This window comes from Drosophila hydei, unplaced genomic scaffold (assembly GCF_003285905.1).
Source record: "Drosophila hydei strain 15085-1641.00,03,60 unplaced genomic scaffold, DhydRS2 tig00000060-arrow-pilon, whole genome shotgun sequence".
NCBI lineage: Eukaryota > Metazoa > Arthropoda > Insecta > Diptera > Drosophilidae > Drosophila > Drosophila hydei.
This window is the reverse complement of record NW_022045656.1, coordinates 9,346,423-9,367,956: the sequence shown is the minus strand read 5'-3', so window position 1 is coordinate 9,367,956 and position 21,534 is coordinate 9,346,423. Positions and strand designations below refer to the sequence as shown.

General features: G+C 41.5%; 2 protein-coding genes and 1 non-coding gene across 3 annotated transcripts in view; 2 read left to right on the top strand and 1 right to left on the bottom strand.

Annotated features, from left to right (window-relative positions):
• The window catches only part of LOC111601268 (leucine-rich repeats and immunoglobulin-like domains protein 1), a 114,450-nt gene that overhangs the window by 85,224 nt on the left and 7,692 nt on the right, over positions 1-21,534 (bottom strand). The window lies entirely within an intron of this gene.
• Trnaw-cca lies at positions 10,249-10,320 on the top strand. Its single transcript has one exon. It is a non-coding gene; the product is annotated as a tRNA-Trp (tRNA).
• Positions 13,237-14,869, top strand: LOC111601270 (serine/threonine-protein phosphatase alpha-3 isoform). Its single transcript, XM_023317781.2, has one exon. It carries the CDS (start codon positions 13,447-13,449, stop codon positions 14,578-14,580), a length of 1,134 nt encoding a protein of 377 aa, XP_023173549.2. The 5' UTR covers positions 13,237-13,446; the 3' UTR covers positions 14,581-14,869.

Sequence of the window (21,534 nt, the reverse complement as noted above, 5' to 3'; positions counted from 1 at the left end):
GTTCTTGAACACATCAGAAGAGTGAAGGCAAAAAAATCCCCTGGATATGATCTAATAAACGGCAGAGTCCTTAGAGCACTGCCTGACTCCACCATAGACTACATAACTATGGTGTACAACGCCATGCTCCGCATCCGGCACTTTCCAGCCTGCTGGAAGCGCGCCGTGATTGTGATGATTCCTAAGCCTGGCAAACCCGTGGGAGAAATTGAGTCGTACAGACCAATTAGCCTGTTGCCAGTACTCTCCAAAATATTCGAAAGAATATTTCTGGAACGAGTACTGACACATCTGGGACGCCAGGAGGCCATTCCAAACCATCAGTTTGGCTTCAGGAGACAGCATGGAACACCGGAACAGGTTCACAGAGTTGTGCACCATATCCTTGGAGCCTTTGAAGAAAAGATGTACTGCTCTGCCGTCTTTTTAGACATCAAACAGGCGTTTGATCGAGTTTGGCACCTGGGACTGCTGCAGAAAGTGAGGACCACCCTTCCAGCCCCATTTTTCGCGTTGCTATCCTCATACCTTATTGGAAGAACCTTCCAAGTGTCAAGGGGGCAAACAGTATCCTTGACTAGACCAATTATGGCTGGAGTACCACAGGGTAGTGTTCTAGGCCCAACACTTTATACTTTATTCACAGGAGATATGCCAACTCCCGAGCCAAATATAGGAAGTACAGATGCAGTACTCATAGCGACCTATGCAGATGACACCGCCATCTTATCACGTCACGTATCTGCGCAAGAAGCTTCAGACTCACTACAAAAATATCTGGACTCTTTCGGACGCTGGGCAAAACGGTGGTGTATCACCATTAATGCACAAAAGTCTGTACATACTACCTTCGCCACTAGAAGAGGAGATTGCCCAAGCGTTGCATTGGGGCCCACTATTCCCAAAGCCTCAAAAGTAAAGTACCTTGGTATCACTCTTGACAGAAGGCTGACTTTTAAAGCGCACATAAGTCAAGTAACCTCAAAATGCAAAAGCAAGCTAAAAACCCTCGACTGGATGCTGAGAGCTTCAAGCAAGTTGTCTTACAGCAGCAAGGCCGCCATCTACAAGGCAATAGTTGTCCCAACCTTCGTATATGGTATCTCTCTATGGGGCTCCTCGGCGAAGACTACAAGGAACAAAATTCAGACCCTGCAGAATAAAGCACTACGCAGATGGACTGGAGCCAGCTGGTTTGTAAGAAACTCAGTCTTACATAGGGATTTAGCAATTCCCACAGTTGCTGAACTCATTGGGCGACACAGTTCAAGATACGCGGACAGACTTGCAGCGCATCCTAACCATCTCGCAAGCAACCTGGCTATAAACAACAATAGGCGAAGACTGAAGAGATTGCATCCTCTAGACAATATTAGAACTAATTAAGATAGTAGCTACAAGTGCAGAATAATTGGCATATCTGCCCTCCCATTAGTTAAGGTTTAGAGCTAAATGCGCTATAGAGTCTAAGACAATAAGCTGCAACAAAATAAAGAAATAAAAACGAAAAAAAAAAAAAAAAAAAAAAAAAAAAAAAAAAAAAAAAAATTATGCAATTTCAGATGCCAAAAATGAAGACACTCGTCTGTCGCTATTGTTGCGTGTCTTTGTTCAATCATCATCAACAAGAACAACAACAACAACAACAACCAACAACAACAGTCATCATGGACTTTTGCATGCCAAATGGTCGACATCTCACTCGACGTCTGCCTCGCTCTACCCCGCTCTGCCTGGCTCTGCCTGGCTCTGCCTCGCTCTGTCTCGCTCTACCCCGCTCTGCCTTGATCTGCCTGGCTCTGCCTCTCTCTGTCTCGCTCTACCCCGCTCTGCCTTGCTCTGCCTGGCTCTGCCTCTCTCTGTCTCGCTCTATCTCGCTCGGCATACATAAATAAGTAAATAGTTTGTGCACAACATTGACTTTTATGACTGTGAGTGTGTGTGTGTGTTTATTGTTGATTGTAATGTTGATGAACCTGAATTATCACATGCTGTTTGATGGACTGCAAACACGCACAAAGCTTCGGACCTATCTTTAGGCTACACATAATTGTCTCGATATGTACGCAGCTCTAACGGTACATACATAAATATGTAGATAGAATTATTTTCTTCTTTTTTTCCTGCTCAGCTCAAGAGGCTGCGGCCGTCTGTCACGTTTGATAATCTCTCAGACACTTTGATGAAATACTCTACTTCGCCCTGTCTCCCTCTTTCGCTCTCGCTCTCTATCTTTCTGTTTCTCTCTTTGGCATTGATAAATCGCCGCAAGTGACAAACAACAAATGCGCCCGCACGGCCGCTAGATGTCGCCACTTTGCGCTTGTCTTATCAATGTAGGCCTCAAATGTTTTCTTTTTGGCTTTCCGCTTTGCTGTTGCTGTTGTTGTTGCTGTCCCATTCTTTGTTTGTCGCTGTTCCACATGTAAACGACTCGGACATTGATTAATTTCATAGTTAATTTGTCAGCATTAATCAGTATTAACTTAAATGGGCATCAACACGCCCCCCATTCACGTTCTCTGACTGCATTAGGCCCTAAGCATGGGTATTAACTGACAGTCCGAATGTTCTTTGTCTGTTTTCCTTTAATTAATTTTTGCATTGCTTTTTTGTCTCTCGTGTAATTGAACTGTTTTTACATTCATTGAAGCGTGTTCTTCAATTAATTGCATCAGATTTGTTTTGCTCTTAAGTTCGGGCTTATGATTTAATTAGCTAAGAGTGGGGAGCTGATTTTAAAGCAACCTTGAATAAACACCCAAATTATTTATTCACTTCCGGCTTTTGCCTAATTGAGCCCGACTCAAAGACCTCATAAAATTTCGTAAACTTAAAACGTTACTTATCAGCAAAGTCCACGAAACACTTGACAACACTGGCGAGTGGAGTTGCCGCTGCTGCATGACTCTTTGACAGCACAAATGTTTACACACATACACACGCGCGCACGCACACGCACGTGCAGAGCGAAAAACCCCTTTAAGCACGTTTGTAGGTTAAACAGAGCAAACATGAACGGAGCACGGACTTCCTTTCGATCCCTCCTGGCTGCCACTCCCTCCCTCCTCTCACTCTCTGCACCACTTCTGCCAAAAACCTTTGCGTAGGGAACATTTGTTTTCTTTTTACATTCTTATGTACAAAATGGCGGCCTGGCGCACCTGTCTGCACTTAAGCGTGAGTAATGGGGCAGACGGATGGCGAACTAATGCAACACGGCGAATTCAAGTGCCGAACATAACGGTAAACATGCTAAGCGGTTTTGCCATGGCCCGCTGTATTAGAGCAAGCGCTAGTCTGTTCCAAGGGGACAGCGTGGGGAGGTGCTGTGAGAGTACAGCAAAAAGTCAACGGGAAGTGTTTGCGCAAGGCGAAGCCAACAATGAGAGAGGGAGAGCCAGAGAGCGACAACCGACGAGCGTTGATAAAAATGCAAACACTTTTAGCGCTGACTGCAGTGAAAGTGTCGCAGCAGAGCAGAGAGAGGAGGAGCGGAAGAGAGGCGAAGCGAACTTACGCTTTGTCTGCCCAATTGTGGTTTACGAGCTATGCTGTCTTGTCCTGTGCTTTGCCATGCCATCCTGCTCTCTCCTGTGCGCCTGCCAATTGACGGCTACTTGACATTTGCGCTGCTGTTTACACACTCAAACAGTGAGCGCTCTCCCCCTGCCACTCTCCTCCATTCTACTCTCATTCAGCCAGCAGCGACCAATGAAGCCGAGTGAATTCTTTGCTCTGGCTAGAAAAAATATTTTTTTTTTTTTTTTTTTTTTTTTTTTTTTTTTTTTTTTTTTTCGTTTTTATTTCTTTATTTTGTTGCAGCTTATTGTCTTAGACTCTATAGCGCATTTAGCTCTAAACCTTAACTAATGGGAGGGCAGATATGCCAATTATTCTGCACTTGTAGCTACTATCTTAATTAGTTCTAATATTGTCTAGAGGATGCAATCTCTTCAGTCTTCGCCTATTGTTGTTTATAGCCAGGTTGCTTGCGAGATGGTTAGGATGCGCTGCAAGTCTGTCCGCGTATCTTGAACTGTGTCGCCCAATGAGTTCAGCAACTGTGGGAATTGCTAAATCCCTATGTAAGACTGAGTTTCTTACAAACCAGCTGGCTCCAGTCCATCTGCGTAGTGCTTTATTCTGCAGGGTCTGAATTTTGTTCCTTGTAGTCTTCGCCGAGGAGCCCCATAGAGAGATACCATATACGAAGGTTGGGACAACTATTGCCTTGTAGATGGCGGCCTTGCTGCTGTAAGACAACTTGCTTGAAGCTCTCAGCATCCAGTCGAGGGTTTTTAGCTTGCTTTTGCATTTTGAGGTTACTTGACTTATGTGCGCTTTAAAAGTCAGCCTTCTGTCAAGAGTGATACCAAGGTACTTTACTTTTGAGGCTTTGGGAATAGTGGGCCCCAATGCAACGCTTGGGCAATCTCCTCTTCTAGTGGCGAAGGTAGTATGTACAGACTTTTGTGCATTAATGGTGATACACCACCGTTTTGCCCAGCGTCCGAAAGAGTCCAGATATTTTTGTAGTGAGTCTGAAGCTTCTTGCGCAGATACGTGACGTGATAAGATGGCGGTGTCATCTGCATAGGTCGCTATGAGTACTGCATCTGTACTTCCTATATTTGGCTCGGGAGTTGGCATATCTCCTGTGAATAAAGTATAAAGTGTTGGGCCTAGAACACTACCCTGTGGTACTCCAGCCATAATTGGTCTAGTCAAGGATACTGTTTGCCCCCTTGACACTTGGAAGGTTCTTCCAATAAGGTATGAGGATAGCAACGCGAAAAATGGGGCTGGAAGGGTGGTCCTCACTTTCTGCAGCAGTCCCAGGTGCCAAACTCGATCAAACGCCTGTTTGATGTCTAAAAAGACGGCAGAGCAGTACATCTTTTCTTCAAAGGCTCCAAGGATATGGTGCACAACTCTGTGAACCTGTTCCGGTGTTCCATGCTGTCTCCTGAAGCCAAACTGATGGTTTGGAATGGCCTCCTGGCGTCCCAGATGTGTCAGTACTCGTTCCAGAAATATTCTTTCGAATATTTTGGAGAGTACTGGCAACAGGCTAATTGGTCTGTACGACTCAATTTCTCCCACGGGTTTGCCAGGCTTAGGAATCATCACAATCACGGCGCGCTTCCAGCAGGCTGGAAAGTGCCGGATGCGGAGCATGGCGTTGTACACCATAGTTATGTAGTCTATGGTGGAGTCAGGCAGTGCTCTAAGGACTCTGCCGTTTATTAGATCATATCCAGGGGATTTTTTTGCCTTCACTCTTCTGATGTGTTCAAGAACCTCTTCTTTTGTACATCCAGTTATCTGGTCTTCAGCTGGGAGGGGCGAGAGAACGATGTCTTCTGTTGCTTCGATTTCTGAGGCCTCTGCGGTAATCACCGGCGTGAATTGGTCTTGAAGGTGGTTTGCAAAAGCCTCAGCTTGAGCTTCGTCTCCAATGTGCCAGGAACCAGAAATGCTCCGAATGGGATGACGTCGTATTGGCTGCCGTTTGAGCTTTCTTGTAAATTTCCATAATTGAAACTCTGCGTCAGTGGGCGATTCAGCTCGTACCAGCGCATCGCTGATACACCTCTTTTGAAGCAGGGCGAGAGCAGCTTTAAGATGCCTCGTGGCTTCGTTGTACATGGATTTGGCATCAGGCGTGCGTAATCTTAACCAGCGTCTCCTGGCCCATCTTTTGTGTATTAGTAGGTGTTGGGCCTCCAAGGTGAGGGGGATGTTGTACGGAGACTGTTGTCTTGTTTGGCAAGATGGTGGGGCGGCTTGGTGCGCAGCTTTGACTATTTCTTCCTGCAGTTTGTTTGCTGCGTAGTCCACGTCTTCAGGAGTGTTAAGTTCCATTTCTATGTGCAAAGAGTAATGGAGCTCGCGCCTAAAGACTCCTAAATCTGATCCTGCTGGCAGTAGTTGTTTCCTAATGGGCAAGGGCTGTGGCTGCGCGTGGATTGTGACTATTAGTGGCAGGTGGTCAGAGGATAGGTCCAAGGATTCTTCAATGGTCAATTGCCGGTCACAGATGCCTTTGTAGACAGCGAAGTCGATTGCCGAGGGCCTGTGTCCATTAATTGGGTAACGGGTGGGGGCTCCAGTCGCCAATATGCTGAATTGTAAGTTTTGAATCGCCTCAAATATGACTTCTCCGCGACGATTCGCACTATTGCTTCCCCAAAATGGGTGCCATCCATTCCAGTCGCCGCCGATGAGGGTCTTATTCAACCTTTGGCCTAGAACCTGTTCCATGTGATGATCACACAGACCAGTGTTTGGCGGAAGATAAATTGACGCAACTTCGATCGCTCCAATAGACGTAGGCAGGGTGATGGCTGAGACCTGCATTGTTGCGTTGCAAATTGGCAGTAAAGGTGTATGCGGTATTGTTGCTCGTATGAGGATTGAGGATCCACCAAAGCAGTTTGCTCCTTCACCATGAGCCTGATAGTGTTCGTATCCGAAAATTTGTGTAGTGGGGCACTCATGAGTTTCTGTTATTAACATTATATCTATGTTTTCTTGTGAGAGAAACGCAGCCAGTTCCTGAGTCTTGTTTCTCAGGCCATTGGCGTTCCAGATACCCACACGTAAAGCCATTATTTGTAGGCAAGCTTGGTTATGATGGCCATTAAACTGTTTAGCATGGTTGCTTGTTGGGATTGTACTTCTCGCATCGCTTTGAGCTCGGCATTAATTGCGTCAAACTGACGTTGTTGTTGCTGAAGCATTTCAGTGAACAAAGTGTCACTTGTGGTATTCTTATTTGACGGTCCACCTCTAGCGGCCTGTGCGTAAGAAACACCACTAATAGGCGTTGCAAAGCTCGTGGCTTGGGTAATGCTCCGGGGCCTTGTAATTTCGGAAGCAGTACTCGGACCCGTAGACGGTGTTTGTGTGGGACTCCTTTTTTGTGCTGGGGATTGCAATTTGCGCAACCGCTTGTATACTTGGCAGCCCTTATAGTTGGCTGGGTGCTGTAACTCACAGTGCACACAAGTTGGTGCCTGGTCCTTTTCGCGGGTGCAGTCTTTGGATGCGTGTTTCCCGGCGCAACGCACACATCTGGGAGCTTTGTGGCAGTAGCGTTGTGTGTGTCCAAATTCTTGACAGCGATGGCATTGTGTCAGGTCGTTGTATCTTCTTGGCAGTTCCACTGTGCAGCGTTGCCTGCAGACAACTCGAATGTCCAAAATTTCTTTGTTGTTGGGGGCCTGAGCCACGTCAACAAAAAATATATTTAGCGGTGTTTTGTCCATACGGCTCAGTGGGTTGTGCACATTTGTAATTGTGTGGCCTTTGGTTTCCAATTCCTTTTTAATTAGTGTTGTATCAGTGCTGGAGTGAAGCCCTTTGAACACGACTCTATATGGTTTGTCCTCCTTAAGCTGGTAGCAGTGGAACTCCAATTCCAGCTTAGTAAAGTGGTCTATAACTCTGCGATAGTCCTCACTGCATTGGGTTAATACACCTATGTTATTCTTCTTTGGCTTAATTACGTATGATTTAGCATCAATTACTTTATCTATTATCTGTTGAAGTAGGGCCACAGACTTGATGTTTGGACACCATATGGGGGGCGGACGAGGTTTCGGAGTAGTTTGCTGGTCGGTCAATACTGGGGCTTCTGGAGCTACAGGTGATTCGCTGTAGTCTTCATCTTCTTCTACGAGCAGTGAAAATCGATTTTCTGATATTAATGCTGCATTGCTGGTGCTTGGTTCGTCGAAGATGAGCCTTTTCTTGATGGTTTTTGGTGAATTTGGCTGTTTACGTTTCGTGTTTTTGTTGTTAGTGATGCCTTGCACGGAGGCGATATCTATTTTTGAGTTTATTGGCATGATGGAGGCTTGCCTATTTGCCATCACAACGTTAAGCTGGGCTTGCATTTCTGCATTTACCTTTACAGCTGTAGCGAGGTTATTGACATTAGATGTCATCGCGGATTGTGCTTTTGAGTGCAGGCGCACTCGCGCCAAGCGACGAAATTTCGTAAATTGCAATTAAAGCAATTGAGTTACGCGGAAGAGAAAAAATATTATTTTAGCGTGTGAAAAGTGTAAAGTGCTATAATGCTCGAAAAATATATACTATATAACAATTTTTCCCCCTCACATATACACGCACAACACTTAATACACTCAACGCTCGCTCACCGGCTATAGTTAACTTGACTTGACTTGGACTTTGCTAACGACAACTTGTCCAACTCAAGCGACAGCTCTACAAATGTTGTTCTTCATTTTGTTTGGCTTAAGCTGATCAGAGTTTGCAACTCTTGCAAAAGAGAGTAGGTGAGTGTTCGTGTGTGTATGTTATATGAGCCATTTCTATATGACTCCATTCATTTCTTTAACATGTTGTTTACACTCGACTTGGTTAAGTGCAATGTTCGAGAGTCGTTAAGTGTGTATGAGTATGTGAGCGTGTATGTGTGTAGAGCCTGAATGCATCACACATACACATGCATGCATATGTTTTTATAACTGTTTGCTGATTGAGAATGACTTTTAGCTCGAGTTGATTGAGCTCTAGTTATGCTGAAATAACACTTACTTGCTTTTGCTATGGTTTCAATTTAATCTTTAGTCGGTTTTTTTATAGCGAGAGCGGTAGAGAATGACAAAGAGTGACTAAGCGTAACAGAGGAAGAGCAAGACTAAAAGAGATAGAAGGAGATAAAGAAACAGAGAGACTTAAAGAAAGAGAGAGAGAGAGAGTGAGAGCGAGATAGTCTTTTTGTGAGAGAGACCCAACCATATGAGGAAACAATCTACTTTTAAGCTAAAATATCCCTAAAAATTGATTTTATAGGTTTATTTTAGTGATTCACATTCAAAGGGAAATTAAATTCTTAAATAAAAAATTTAATCAGATTTGACTGTCAAAAACCTTTTAGCTATTCACTTAATAGGCCAAATTTATGTAAATCAATGGAAATATGAATTGAAAATCAAGATGAAATGGGAAATATTAACTATGCTCTAAACTCTATAAACTAAGTATATAATTATACACATTACCAAAAGACTGTCGAAAGTATCAAAGAGCTAAGCACCTAAATACCCGTTAGTCTCATATTTATATCCAACTGATTTATGTGATTATTTCCCCAATAACTTTGTTCAGCTTTGCCTGCCCGTGGGAACTTGTCAACTCTTAAGATTTAGAGAGTGAAAACTTTACGATCGATTTCCGTTGCTCGAAGCATGTCCAAGACGTGGCTAAAATGGGTCCATGGCACGGAAATTGTAAACCCATGTAGGCAGCCGCACTAAATATGAACATTAAAAACCATAAATATTAAAACATAAAAATAGCCATAAAAAAGGCAACCCGTCGATAGCCACAAACATATACACATATATATTTTTCACAGTGTAAATTCAGTGCTGGAAAATTAATTTCTAAACAATGAAAACAGCTGGAGTTCTACGAAGTGAATGCCACCCAAAGACTGTGGAGGAGTCTCACACAATTAGTCACAATTCGGGAAAAGGAAAATCGAAATCAATTTTATAGGGCCCATCTGGGTGGGGTTTATCGAAATGCATTTCCATTTACAAGAATACTGCGCCGATACGAGCTCTGGCTAGTGTATAAAAATCAATGAATAAATAAACAGAACAACCGAAAGCCGTTGGCCGTGTTTTCTCCTCCAAATGTGCAGCATTTTCATTCATTTTCCTCGGTTGGCTGTTGTTCCCGCTGTGATTTATATTTATTTTGGGCTCGTTGTGTGAATTCCGTCGGCATCGGCGACAGCTAAAAGCTTTGGCGGCACACGTCTGCCCTAACATCAGGTGCCTGACAACCGACAGGGAACACGGACACGGAACTCTTAATAAATCTGAATCGCCGACGAAATGCATTTGAATAAACAAATAGCATACAACCCGGAATCGGTATAAATGATTAGAACACATAAAATACACAGAAAAAATAAAATGGCTTGTTAATTGTATTTCTGCGATAAGAAATTATTATTTGAATTTAGCGCAAGCAATATCGCGCCCATTCCACTGTGCGCATATGATAAGATAACATGTTTGCAGTGCTCAATGTATTTATAGACACACTCACACACACGCTTACTTATACAATTTGCTAGCTGTACTTTTGTTGTTGCATGCCATAAATATGCACTTGCTAAACTGGACGAACAAAACAAAAAGAATCAGATTAGCTGACAGCGTAGCTCTAGCTGACAGTTAACGGCGGATCGTAACATATGACTCCGTGGCGCAACGGTAGCGCGTCTGACTCCAGATCAGAAGGTTGCGTGTTCAAATCACGTCGGGGTCAGTTGAGAAAATACTTTTTTGATTTTTTTTTTAACAAATAAATATATTGCTATTAATACTCATATATAGTATTTAACATACTTTGTCTTTAATTAAATAGTTGCAGTAAATTATTTCAAACATATTTCAACAATGCAACGTTAAACGAATTGAACCCACAGTTTAACAGTTATGATTGCTTAATTAGCGACGTCGTTGTTTCATAACTGCAAACAATTCTACATGTCAACAGTCGCATTTACAACACATAATTACAACAACAACAACATGCAAAACTGCTGCTGTTGGGTCAGGGCCACCGCCTGCTGTCTATCATGTGGGTTTCCACTCAAATTCCCCAGCCCAAAGTGAAATATTATGTCACATCATAAAAGTGTTAATTAGTCCCCACACAAATATCGACAATGCATTTTCAATCAAAACGTCGAATTGATGAAATTTTGCATTCCATATGTCAAATTAGAAATGTGAAAATGTTGATGAAATTTCAGTTATAGTAAATATATTAGAAGTATAGAAATGTACACTATTTATCTAAAAAATAGTAAGTTTTTAGTTTTTGACAGTTTAGATTCGAGTATTTGCAATGGGGGATTTTTTGATTTACCGGAAACGAGTGCAATTTAATATTTTTGATTTATTTTTGACATCTCAGATTTCTGTCAATAAATACTTAATTGATTTCTGATTGAATATAAACATATATACAACTACATACATGATTGCTATGACATTGATTGATGAAAACATATTGAGTTAATGTGGGGTTCTCGACGGGAATACATATACAATATTTAGATTACAGAATATAAGATATTCCATTCCCATAAATCTTAAGAAAAAACAAATAAGACTCTTGCCGTACTGTAAACAACATTAAGTTTTACATTAAAAATTCAAATTAATAATAGACCGAGAAAAAAAGAACTTAAAAGCTTCAATTGTCTACTCAAAGCCAAAGAACACGCCCACTTAAATGTACCCACAACTTTGGCAGTTCTAATAACATATAAGAGCAAAACTTAAGTCGAAAAATGACAACTGAAATGTCGCAGCTACCCCAGCTCCTCTATACGAATATTCGAAGAGCACTTGTCAGGGAAAACAGTTGTAAAAATTCCCATGAGCAGCGCAAAACTAAAAGCGCAAATGGTCAATAGAATTGCAGGGGCGGGGTACAGAGGGGTGTCCCTCATATGCAGACGCATCATATTTTCTAGACGCTCATATAAACAAATAAAAACCCATTAACGAAAGCCAACAACAATTTTACATTGATGTGTGCGCCGCTCACTCGCTCTCTTTCTCTCCTTTCATTTTACCACAGCTCTGCTGTGATTAACGGCGCATTGTGAAGGGTGCAAGAAAGTAGCGACGAGCAATTAACAACTACAACAGCAAACAAAACGTATAAGAGAAAGAGTCGGAGACAGCAGCTCAAAGAGTGACAGAGGCTGAATACATGTGTGGGCGCAGCAGCAGGAGTAACAAAAACAACAACAATGGAAATAGCGATAAGCAGTCGCCGCCACAGTCACTGCAACTGCAGCCCATTAGATAAGCAAAGCGGCGCAGTCGGTGGCCCAACTTCCCTCCACAGTCAATGTAAAAGGCCCAGCTGTGCTCTGCCGCAGCGAAGCGATGTAAAAATAGCACAAAACTGCAGCACACACACACACACGCAGTCGTGTAAGTTTTTCGTGTGAAATATTTTAATATTTGCCTACAAAACAAAACGCGAAAGAGAGGAACACAAAGTGCTACGCAAATCCATATACACAGAAGTAGTTGGCAGAGAGGAGGAGTGTGAGAGGCAAATATATTTCTTGGACAAATACTCAATCAGAGCAGCAACCGCGCTAAATATGTGGGCAACATGTTGTCAACTTGACAAGAGCAACAGTGGCGTACATAAGGGTCAAAGGGGTTCGGGTAACATAAAAGCTAAATTGAGTAATCTACAAATATTATATGACATATGCTGAAAAGACTATTATTATTTTGCCATTAGTCAATTTTTCGCTTATTTTTGAAGCACCCTCTGGTAGGCACGTCTACGCCTGAAGGCGTTGTTGTTGCGTCAAACTAATCGAGAGAGAAGTCTTACACACAGTTTCACATTCTGCTTCGCAGAATTCCCAATCGTTTTTAGCTGCTTGTCACACGCTCGTAAAATCAACGAAATGCAGGCGACTGTTGTGACACTTGGCATGACAAGGACAACAATGAAAACAACGGAACTAAGTTGCAGTTGGCAAAATGCTTAATGAGTGACAGGCCAAAGCAGAAATCTGCATCTGCGGTAGGTTAGAACCAAGAGCTGGAATGAAATGGAATGCGATAGCAGAGTGCTGGCGCAGGGTGTGTGTGTGTGTATTCGGCTTGGTGCTTGCATATTATGAGCAACCCTCCCTGGGCTGGGCTGGGCTGGGGGGCCACCCACACAAATGCGTTGCTTTTTGCATTTCGTGTCAGCTGTCAAAGCCAAAAGTGAAGTTTGCCTTTGTATTTTTATGTGTGGCCCATCGTCGCTGAGAGCGGTGGTGGCGCTGAGCCGTAGCTGCCGGGCAAAGTGTCCATTATGTTGATTTGAAAAATAAAAGCAGAGAGAGACAGAGAGTGAGAGAGCAAGAGAGCTAGAAATTTAGTTGATTGAAAGACAGTTAGAAGCGTGCTTTGTGCTGTATCTATTGAGCCAGAGATTTGTCACAGGGCTGTGCTAAGAATGTTGCCCTGATTGCGAGGGGCAGCGAGAGAAACTGATTTAGAAACTGTCAATCAACAGACAACAAAGCCTCTTTCAGCATAGTGAAAAAAACAGCTACTCGAAAGCTCTTCGGCCTAATTGACTATGTGAACAGCACTCAGGGAAATGCTGAAAAGGATTTTCCAGTGAAAATCTCATCATATTTAGCTTTTGTGAGCAAATTCCATAGTAGTTCAAGTATTTTATTTCCATTGACCAAAAGTCATACAGAATTGAAAATCGAAACAAAACACAGACTTCTCAAAACGAGGCTCATCGAAATTCCAAATTGTTGCAATCCTTGGACTTGCGGCTTAGCAAATAAAAGACGAAGCAAAAAGAATAAAGCAAAAACAACAACAGTCGATAACAAAGTATCATATGTCATCCTATCAGAAACACACATCCGCAGCCACATCCTCAGCCACGTCCATCAATTACCTGTCCAAGGATGCCGCCGTTGGCTACTGCATGGACATTGTGGCCAAGAAAAACCGAATCTTGGCAGCGAAGCAAGCGGTAACGGAGCCAGCCACACACTTGTCATCGGGCGAGAGCAGCTGCGAGCTGCTGTCGTCCCATCTGGACGAGATCATCGCACGGCTCACAGAGCCGATCTTGGTGGACGGGAGTATGGCGCTCGAGGAGCACGAGATCTGTGAGATTTGCGCACAGGCGCGCGAGCTGCTGCTCAAGGAGCCAATGCTGCTAAAGCTTCGTGCGCCTATCAACATCCTGGGCGATTTGCACGGACAGTTCCACAATCTGCTCAAGTACTTTAAGGTCTCGGGCTATCCGCCAAATGCCAATTACCTGCTCCTCGGCGACTATGTGGACCGCGGCAAGCAGTCTGTGGAAACATTGACCCTGCTGCTGGCGCTGAAGCTGCGCTATCCGGATAACATCTATCTGCTGCGCGGCAACCACGAGAGCTCCAGCGTGAACCGCATCTACGGCTTCTACGACGAGTGCAAGCGCCGGTACACGGTCAAGCTGTGGCGCAGCTTTGTCGACTGCTACAGCTGCATGCCGGTGGCGGCGGTAGTCGAGGACAATATCTTTTGCTGTCACGGCGGACTGAGTCCGAGTCTGTTCAGCATGGATCAGATACGCAAGATCTCGCGGCCATGCGAGATACCCGAACAGGGATTGCTCTGTGATCTGCTCTGGTCGGATCCGGATGACCGCACAATTGGATGGGGTCTCAACAATCGGGGCGTCAGCTACACCTTTGGGGCAGATATCGTCGGCTCGTTTCTGAAGCGGCATGGCTTCAGCCTCATCTGCCGTGCCCATCAGGTGGTCGAGGATGGCTACGAGTTCTTTGCCAACCGCCAGCTCCTAACCATCTTCTCGGCGCCCAACTATTGCGGTGAGTTCGACAATGCCGGGGCCATGATGTGTGTCGATGAGAATCTCCTGTGCACCTTCCGCATCCAGAAGCCCATGTTCACTAACAAGCGTTATCCAAATACGGCCCAGAACACTTTTTTCAAGACCTCCAATTCAGCGTAAATCGTACATCTTAAGTCGAATAACATAAGTCGCATATCGCAAATCGTAAATGGCAAATCGAATATCGTAAATCGAATATCGTATTGCCATCAAAGTTTCAGAATGAGTGCAAACACAGTTGAATATAGCCGAGAAATTCATTTGTTTCTCCTTTTTACGCAATTCTGTCTGTCTTAATACCAAATTTTAAAGTTTACCGTTTTACAGTGTTGTGTAGCACCCATAATTGTTATGCATGAAGCATGGCAAGCATGGAGCCCACAATAAATTGAGAATATGTTTTAAATTTTACTAAATTCGACTTGATTTGATAAATATTTGCGGTTATTATTTCATCGATTCGAATATATATGACTTTACTAATATCCTTAGAATATTGAAAATTATTCAACTATGGCTCTAGGTTAACTGCACATATAAACTTAGACACGATTACATATATACGCACACAGAGGCACTCGCGCTGCTTATTTACCCTTAGCTTATTCTCGCTATAGCCTCCACTTTGTAGTGAGAGTTCTCAAATAACTCGGGTTCTAGGCGTACAATAAAAGTGAAATTTTCAGAATTTATATATGACAGCTAAAAATATGCGTATATCAAAATTCAAGTTTGTACATCTAGTAGTTATCATTTGTTTTATAAATCTTATATAGAATGGGTAAGGACATGCAAATATCATAATGAACGAATTTGTGCAGTTAGTACGAAAGCCAACATACCAAATTTTGGTGTTTCTAGCTCAAACGATTCTTAAGTTATGATAAAAAGCAAAATTAAACTTAAGATTTATTGATATTAAGCAAAGGGTATGGGTGATTGAAAAAAACTAAATTAATTTGTGCTACATGAATACATATGAATATATATAATAAATTTCAAATCGCTAGCTTTTGTAGTTTTCGAGATAAATGCATTGAAACATAGTTAGATAGAGGAACAGATGCGCATGGCCAGATTGAGCAAACTCTCTTCCCTCTTTTCATTATATATATACCTTATGGGTACTACTTGTACTACTTATGTAATATTTATATACTCTATGAGCCCTGCCACGCCCTCTTTGACTCAATTACTCTTTTTAGTGCATTACCATTTATTTTAGGTCTTAAAACTGCTCGATTTAACTAAAATTTAATTGAGTAATTAGTTTTGTGTGAATTGTTAATAGAAATCGCTATACAACACTATTAATTTGTTAACCAGTGTTGAATAATTTATTGTGTCAATGGCAATTAACGTTGTTTGAGAGTTTGCAGCTTTTGCCTGGCTGCATTATCAACAACAATCATTTGATTAACGAAATGCATGCAATTAATATTAATTTGCTTAATTATTACTGGGAGAGGGGGAGGGGAGGGTAAAGAAATTAAATTATTTCAAGTCCAAATGCACATCGGATTTGTTAATTTCCGTGCTAATTGCATGGTTCGGCTAAATGGCAATGACTAATGAAACAGACTAATAAAAAATGAAGCTAAAATAATTACTAAAATGCATCACGACACGCAGAACAGCGAAAGAATTAAAAAAAAATGTATAAAAATTGCATTAAATGAAGTGAAAATGCAAATTGCAAAGGGAATTATTTAATGTACATTCGCTTATGCTAATTTCTGAGTGGAGATCAGATATGTGCGTAGTTAGAGCCTTGATACTGGAAAGTAGAGCAAGCGCAGCGGGAGCAATTACAAAATGCAATCACTAATCACCCAAAGCAACTAATCAACGCTTTAATACGAGAGCAGGTTTGACTCTAGTCAGCGTGCAGGCGAGAGGGAGACAGAGAGAGAGAGAGAGAGCGGGTGTAGTTGACTGTGCAATACTCGCTTCAACTCTACTAAGAGCTGTAAGAACTAAGCAAAAATATATTAAATACCCATTAAAAGAAATTAATTACTCCCAAAATTTACATAAAATTCAAGGACTTTTCTCATTCTATAGGTTGACCAAATAAGAGCTATAGACAAAGAAATTGCTATAAAATAAAAAGTTGTTTGGAATGTTCAGTTCCTTTTTATTTTATCTTAAAGCTACAACTATGCCATTCTATAAAACTTATTCACATCATTCAAACAAGTAATTCACTAATCTTGACAGAGTCTTAAACATTGGCAACAGTTCAAATTTAACCGCCCTGCTTCAATACCAGTTACCTGACTGCTTATGCATCGCCAGCTAAAAGTTGGCTTGAACTTTCGAACTTTTTAAAGCCACTGATGAATCGCGCTGAATGTAGAATGTCAGGCGAAAAGGGATCAAAGGCAAAACTTAATAAACATTTCAAGAACTAGATCTTGGCAATAGCAGACAAAGCAGCTGAAATATGCTTATCAGAAAAGGTATTGCGCTTGTTTAATAAGCTATATATATATATATATATTTAATCAGGCATATCAACAGCGGCGATTGATTCACACTTCTTCATTCCTCTCCTAACACAAAGTGAGTTCAATTCAAACTTAACCAAGCCAATATGCTCTCTACGTGAAGCGAAGGCGCATAGGAAACAACAATTGACGACACGAACTTTGTAAGAATCCAAGGGTTAGTTAAAGTCAGCAACAGAACAGCGAACAAGGACAAGCAAGGAGTTGTCATGTTACTGCGCTGAGTAACGACAACAAAAGCATATCAGTGGACGGGCAGCCAAAGTAAACAACAAGCCAGACAACAGGACTCGAGTCGACCTTTGCCCAACTTCCCACTCGGCGCATAAATTGTGCTGCATGTCCAAATGTCTGGGCGATAGATAGACGATAGATAGACGGCGACATGTAGACAGGGACATGCCATAAGCTCAAATATCCACAAAACTAATCTGCAGGCGGCCAGCGAAGAAAGTGCAGGCAAGGATTTACATATTAAGCCATTTTTAATTTACGACTTGCCCAAAAAGCAAAAGATGCTGCCCCACCCACACACATGCGCCTGGCTAAACAGCAGATAACGAACGTTGCTGAAGGAACACTGAGCGCAGATGGATGATAAAGGCGCCAGTCGAGCAAAAGGATAACGACAGCAGCCTTGCAACATGGCTGAAAACTTCTGCCAACCCCCACAAGCGCCAAGTGCAGTCCCAAAAAAAAAAACAGACGAGCAACTTGAGGCGGGCGTGGGCGTGGCCAACCCCCTTGCTAAAGGTTGAAACGGAAGCAGTTCGCCAACAATGACAGTAATAAAATAAAAGTAAATCCATGCCTTGCTGCCTGTCATCTCTCGCTCTCTCTCTCTCTCTGTCTCCCTCTCATTCTCTGTCTCTGTCGCTCTTTGGCTCCTGTCAAAGTTGACATTGACGTACAAGTCCCGGAAGTGAAAACTGTGGCGTTGTTTAGGCAACTGTTTAGCTGTTTTTCATGCTGCCTCAACTCTGGCCAGAAAGTGAAAACTTTCAGAATCTGGCGAATTTCTTTGACTGAATTCGTCACACTGAAAGGTGTTTCAGTGCTTAAAGCTTTAAGGTATTTGATATATGTCAGAGATACCTTAAAGGAAATCAGACTTGGACATTTTTTGAATTTTCCTGTCTATGAATATTTTGAGTGTATATTTGATAGATGCTCGAAAACTGAATCAAGAAAAAAATTCAAAACTTGAGATCAAAGCAAAAAGTTTATTTAATTTGCAGATAGAAATATATATATATAGATAATATATAAAGAATATATATATATATATTTATATAGATAAGCAAATCCATTTACTTTCATCTCTAGTCACCAATCTCTCACAGAAGACCTCTTTCTTATCCAGATGTAAGTAAAACCATTTTTACTTTCAACTCCAGTTCGTAAGCTCTCCAGTTCCATACATAACTGTATATCTAATATACATTATAATAATAAAAACACCAAAGTCAGTAGATAATGCGCTGTCTAAGCTACAACAGGTGCGCAGCAGATGCCAATAGAAAATAGCAAACAGCACAGAGCCAAATAGCCATCAATCATGGGGCTTTACAACATGGCTGAAATTTAGCCCCTGCATGCAGCATATGCTAACGGTAGTTAGAGGTTAGTGCCACCCCCTTTTTCGTGGCGAAAGACTTTCTTAGTTGCTTGCGATACCCTGTAAGCGCGCACGCAATGGGGTGTAATTCAATAAAGAGATTTTATGTGCAAATCAGGGAAGGTTTGTATAAATATTTAAAGCATAGTTGACATTTCAGTTGAGATTTATGTTTGTGTAAATATTGTAGGGTATTATGAATTCGAGCATATACTCAGCAAACTCATATTATGTTAAGAAATCCACATTAAATATATCAATTGAAAAATATTAAATATAATTATGAAAAATATAAAATACAAAAAAATTACCCTGTATACAAAAATGATTTTAAAAACATATCAAAATATACCCTGTATTTAAAAAAAAGTGTTATTAAATATACTCAAACATACCCTGTATTTTAAAAAAATATTGTAAAGCATATTAAAATATTCTCTGTATATAAAAATATATTCTATGAATACATATAAAAATAAATCCTAAATCCTGTATAAGAAAATATATTTTATATTTCTCTTCTGCTTCTTCCTTTTTAATTACTCAACATATCATATTACTCTAGGCAATTGCAGGATATCTATCAGTCGTGCAGCTTCAGCTCAAGCTGTTTCGCTTTGTAATGCTTTTGTGGTTTTGAAGGCGTCAAATGTGGCATGGCTGCAAGCGGCGCTACGCTCTGGGCACCCCAAAGCCCAGCGGAAGGAAATGTTGGGCGTCTGACGATGATGACGCTGATGGGGCTGATGATGACGATGATAATGATGATGTAGGCAGCTTGTTGTTGTTGCTGAATTGGAAATTGTGGGGTTTTACCTTTTGCCTATTTAGTTTCCTTTCCATTGGCTTTTTGGGTTGAAAGGGAAAACTTTAAAGTCATTTTCTGTAACCGCAAATGGAAGCCAATGGAACTAGCTAGTATGACACAGATCTATATATATTTGGAGGTGTACCTTAGTATAGGTGGCGCACTCACCTGCAATGAAGCGGAAAAAAATGTTATTATATTTATTAATTAAAAGATTAAGCATGAAAGAAGATATTTAACATTCTTTTTTTTTGGTATTTTTTTGGCAAACCCTTTTCAAAAAGTGCCAAAAAAAACCAGCCAAAACGCAGAAGAAGCGAGAATAACAACATAATAAACAAAAGTAACAACTCTATTAAAAATATGCCCAGCCAAATGATTTATAACTTTTTTCTACCCCAGCGCAGGACAAAAGTGAAACTCACGCTGGAAAAAAGGCTGAAAAAACGAGCTTGAAAAAAATAAAGGAAATATAAAAGGCATTTTATAATGGTAGGGAATTATGGTGAGCACCTTTTAGGCTTGTTTCCAATTTATTTCGTTTTTTTGCCTTGTTGTTTTTGGAGGAAATGATAAAAAAGTGTTTAAGAATTTTGACAGGATAAGCGGGCGCCGCGGCCATATGACAGTGAAAAATGATTAAGTCACGGTTATGCGGCTAAATTAAGGGGGTTTGCGGCGAGGGTCGATAGTGATGTTAATGATGACTTGTCGATTGTTATTGAAAAGGCAGAGGGGGGGGGGTAGGTACTAGTAAATATATTAGAGAAGCTAACAAAAGGGCAAAGCCATTAGTTTAGGAAGCGGAACAGCCTATGCGAATGCTACAGCTTGTTTAGCACTTAAGGTTTCTTTCTGGGAAATGCCATCTCTAATAGGTCAAGTACAGCTATAGGTCGCTCAAATTAAAATCTTATCAAAATATGAGCTACTTTCTCTATTCTCTATTGAGCAGCTGCATAAGTCAGATGATTAATCAGTTAAATAAGCAAAGCAAATGGGGAAAACCTAAATGAAAATGAAAATGGATGAAGCTGAAGCCACAACAACAACAATAACAACAGCAACAATAATAATAAACAAACTTGCAGTTATGGCTCAATAAGCCAACAAAGGCGCGTCTGTGCCTCAAATGCCATGATAAAGCATTTTCCAGCCAAAAAAAAAAAACAGAAACCACAAACAACAATAGCCAAGCATGATGAAGAGCAACAACAACAACACGAGCAACGAGAAAAGAGCAAATTCAGCTAACGAATGAGAAAGAAGTAGAAGAAGCAGCAGCAGAAAACCACAAGCAAAATTGAAAAACATTTGTTAGAAAAGCACAAGAGAGAGGGAGAGAGAGAGAGGGAGAGCCATGTGCGCATGCTAATGAAAATGAGGAACCCGTTACAAGCAGGATTACATAAGTCAGGCTCAGCAGACACACACACACACACATCGTGCTCAATTTATGAGGGTTAATAATCGAAGCGCGATTACCCAGACAAGATAAGCGCGCACACAGCCACAGGCACAGTCAACGTCGTCCGTCTCCAATCTACCTACTCAGCTGTCTGTCTCGCTTTCTTTGATACACTTTGCTCAGCGAGTATAGAGTTAATGCACACACACATTCTCCAATCTATCTATCTCGCTCGCTCGGCTGCGCCTTATCTTGACTCAGCGCAAATCTGTTTTTTCTTCTTCTTTCTTTCCCAGTTCTCTTCATGCCCTGCAGCAGCAGACGCTGCGTATGCGGGCGTTATTGATGCACTGCAAAAAAAACGGCAGTTGGAGTGAGTTGAAATTTTGATATTAATTATGCGTCGCTGATGTCAAATATGCAAAAATTATTAACATAATTAATCATGCTTACAATATTTGTAGCTAAACAAGAATATGACATGGAATGATTTATATTAAAATTTGCGATTAAAGCGCAAATATCTTTCTACCACAAAGAGCTTGAAATGCAACTGATTCGTGGACAGTGATTGATGCATTGTCAAAGCATATTTAAAATATGAGTTGAAAACCTCTCAAATACCAAATAGACTTGGCTATCAATGGTTACTAAGCCTAAGCAGGGGCTTTATATGGGACTCAACAGCATTTCCATAGTCTAACTCCATGATATATCAACTATATATATA

Bases quoted from the DNA above. Each gene is read 5' to 3' on its own strand.
- LOC111601270 (XM_023317781.2), top strand. From the start codon at position 13,447: ATGTCATCCTATCAGAAACACACATCCGCAGCCACATCCTCAGCCACG.